Source organism: Bemisia tabaci, chromosome 5 (genome assembly GCF_918797505.1).
Source record: "Bemisia tabaci chromosome 5, PGI_BMITA_v3".
In the NCBI taxonomy this organism is placed as follows: Eukaryota; Metazoa; Arthropoda; class Insecta; order Hemiptera; family Aleyrodidae; genus Bemisia; species Bemisia tabaci.
In genome coordinates this window covers 44,731,788-44,735,049 of record NC_092797.1, presented here as the reverse complement: position 1 = coordinate 44,735,049, position 3,262 = coordinate 44,731,788, and the positions used below count along the sequence as shown (strand labels likewise).

Below are 3,262 nucleotides of genomic sequence, written 5' to 3'. Positions count from 1 at the left end.
GAAATCGGAACAAACTTGACGGAATAGAATTATACTTTTGAATAATCCTCGTGATATGTTTAACTCGAATCAGGAGATGAAATGACCTACATAAGAAAAATAAAAGCTAGTAAAAAGTATTTTGATCTTCATTTTTAAGGGTTATTTCCAAGAAAAAGTTATACATCGCCGTTATGAGTAGAGAACGCATTGTTTGAGCGTTGGCTGCAATGCCTGGCAATTTCGCGCCTTGCTTGTTCCAACCAATCATATCGTTCAGCGCCAAATGAGATTATTTTAAATTTGCGGGTGCCCACCAAGGTGCGCGCATCCACCATCCCCCGTCCCAACACTTGAGCTGTAATAGCAGTGCTGCGACATTGAGCATATTATAGTTTCTCTCTGAACAATTGGCTCTAACTCATAGTTGAATTCTAATAAATAGAAACCCTCCATGCAAAACAAAATAATGTAAAATTTTAAGAATAGCTAATTAAATAGCAGTAGTTCACAAGATTTATACGACCACGAGCTCAATAATAAGTACGTAGTACCCTTGTTTCCGTAGATTTCAAATTCTCAAAATTTCTTAAGTACGTGAATAAATTTTTTGAAATCTCAATTTTATTACTTATTTTTTTTTTATTTATTTCTTTATTTTTATTTATTTTTTTCATCAAATTTAGATTGTGAATTTGTGTGCTTTTGTGAGGCACATTGTTATGTTTTGATCCGAGGATTTTAGGCGCTAATTAGTTCGCATTATGCAAAAGAGAACCTTGCAATCCAATGTCGCTAAGATCGTGCAAATTTTTTTACCTTGCATTTAAAAAATGATAATCTAAACAAGTATTATTCTTCGGTCCAAATTAACTATAAATTCAATAGGGAAATTACCCGCGTAAATTCAATTTCTTGCATCGTACCGCAGTAATGTTTGCAAAGAATGTAAGTTGCACAATCCTGGAGACATTGGAAGGCTCTTGGTTCCTTTATGCAAAATTCAATCCAACTGTCGAAGGCGGGAGGTTCAAATATTTTATAGATTTTTCTCAAAATGAACGGGTTCCGAAATTCAAACCTCAGACTGTCACCACTCCGGTTTGATTTATTATTTTTATGGCATCATTTGTATCGAAGCGCAAACTTTCCTTAATAAAGTGGTTGCAATAAATTTTCAAGCATCAGTTATCTTACTGTAAGCGTCCCTCTCACTGGGAAAAAAAACACATTGGATCTAGAGCCTAGACTCTTAAAAACATCGACAAGAAAAAATACTCTTAATTCAATCAGAATCTAGCTTAAATCAAGAACTATGCCTCTTAATTTAAGCGGATTTTGTTTTGATTCAAGCAAAAATCCGATTGAATCAGGAGTAATTTTTCTTGGCAACGTTTTCACGAGTCTGGACTCTACATCCAATGTGTTTCTTTTCCCCCAGTGCTCCCATGAACAGTCATATTTTCGACAATTTCTAAAGTCAATGCGCGTAGCGACGAATCCCTCCCAGCTGTGAGGGAAAAGAGAAAAATCGGCAACGTCCCAGCAATCATATATACCTTTACAATCTCTTATTATCACCGCACTAATGCCCCTATATTTATCGGCGTCTAGAAGAAGCTTTGTCGTGTCATAAACTCAGCTAAACGTTCAAAGGGCGTGCTTAAATAAATTAAAATAAAAAACTTAACAAAATATGATAAAATGGATTTTCTCCACAATCAAATTTGGAAAAGTGGAAAGCAGTGAAATTGACCTCCTTCATTTTGTTTCAATTGTTTCTCACAAAAATTCACCTGGCATTTTCTTATAATTTTTGAAAATCTATTTTTACGTTTCAAAAAATTTGACGCGGACTTCAAATCATTGCTAGGATCTGCAATTTCCGAACAAACGCGGGGCCCTTTAAACTCTCAGGACATTTTAACACGTACACCATCACCTACTTGCGAGGTAATGTCTTTTTAACGCTCATTAATTGAGGGGCTCGGAGGACAAGGCGCATAAGTGCAGTTTTAGAAAAAATTAAGGTATTAATGATTTCAAGTAAAACTTGTCTTGATGCATATTTTATTAAAAATTCGCAACCACATTCCAATTTTTAAGCATAAAAAAGTCAGTTTGAATTTTGCCTCCGCCATAAGGATCCTTGTAATTTCAAACTTTCAAACACGTATTTCTCGAAATAGCAAAAACTGCACTTATGCACCTTGTCCTCCAAGCTCCTCTCTCATTTTCTCACTTTTTACATTCCTGGTCATAATTGTTGCGACGTTGCCAATTTTTCTTCCTTCTCAAAGCCGGGAGGAAATCGGGCGGTGGCCTCTTCATCAACTCTCTTCTTCGTCCTGTTTCAGTTCTGTGTGCAAATTTTAGGCAATGACGCTCATTCGCTCCCTCTTTAAAGAAATGAAACAACAGTAGAGATTCTTGGAAAGCCGCAATCGAAATACGCGCATTTTCCAACCCTCAGCATTGATATCAACGAAATAACAGTCGAGTGTGTAACGCCGAAAGTTGATTCGCCGCGATCAATAATATTGCATTTCCTTTTCCCCGAAGCGGAATGAAGCCCAAGCCGAAACGCGTAAATCCCTCAGGAACATCCCTTCTCTCTCCTACAGGGCTTAAGTGTCAAGATTTCTTTGTTGCTGGTAATCCCTTTGTTTCTGTTTGCAGCAGACGGGGAACTCGAACTAAGTCTTTAATTATTGTTTCAGATGTTCCTCCAGACGGACCAGGTTGTCTGCGCCTTCCTCATTGTAATTTTACATTATTTTCACCTCACAAACATATACTGGATGTTCGTCGAAGGTGAGTTGTGATCTTTTTTCATACTGTGTCCATGAAAGAAAAATGATTGATTACTCTCTTTATTAAGAGAAAATTGAAAAGAAATACGTACAAAATAGTGATGTAGGAACCTGAACGAAACACTTGATCGGCACGGCAAATTTAGGAATTTGGACACTGGAAGAAAAATGTAATTGTTGAGTTTACTACATGAGCAGGGATTTTCCCCTGCGGATAAAAATTTAGGATTGTTGATTCCTTTTTTCTTGCTGCCGTTCAATGCTGGGTTCCAAGCGGAAAAAAACCGTTCCACTCAATAAGAAAAGCATCGGCTTTTCCTCGAGTTTCGAAGTTGTGTTCAAGTTTCATTTTGGACATTGAAAAAAAAAAACGGATGATTCAAGATTCAATGACTCCGTTAGAGGTCGGTCCCTGCCTCGCCAAGGAAAAACGCCGTATGAGCCTTCAGATTTCCCTTGATAAAGACCGA

General features: G+C 37.2%; 1 protein-coding gene across 3 annotated transcripts in view; it reads left to right on the top strand.

The window, feature by feature from the left end:
• LOC109030914 (diuretic hormone receptor) overlaps positions 1–3,262 on the top strand; it is a 413,955-nt gene that overhangs the window by 367,475 nt on the left and 43,218 nt on the right. For all 3 annotated transcript variants that reach the window (XM_072300810.1, XM_019042141.2, XM_072300812.1), the window contains one exon: positions 2,700–2,793. In XM_072300810.1, the coding sequence (XP_072156911.1) occupies positions 2,700–2,793 (94 nt within the window). The remainder of the gene's footprint in view (positions 1–2,699; positions 2,794–3,262) is intronic.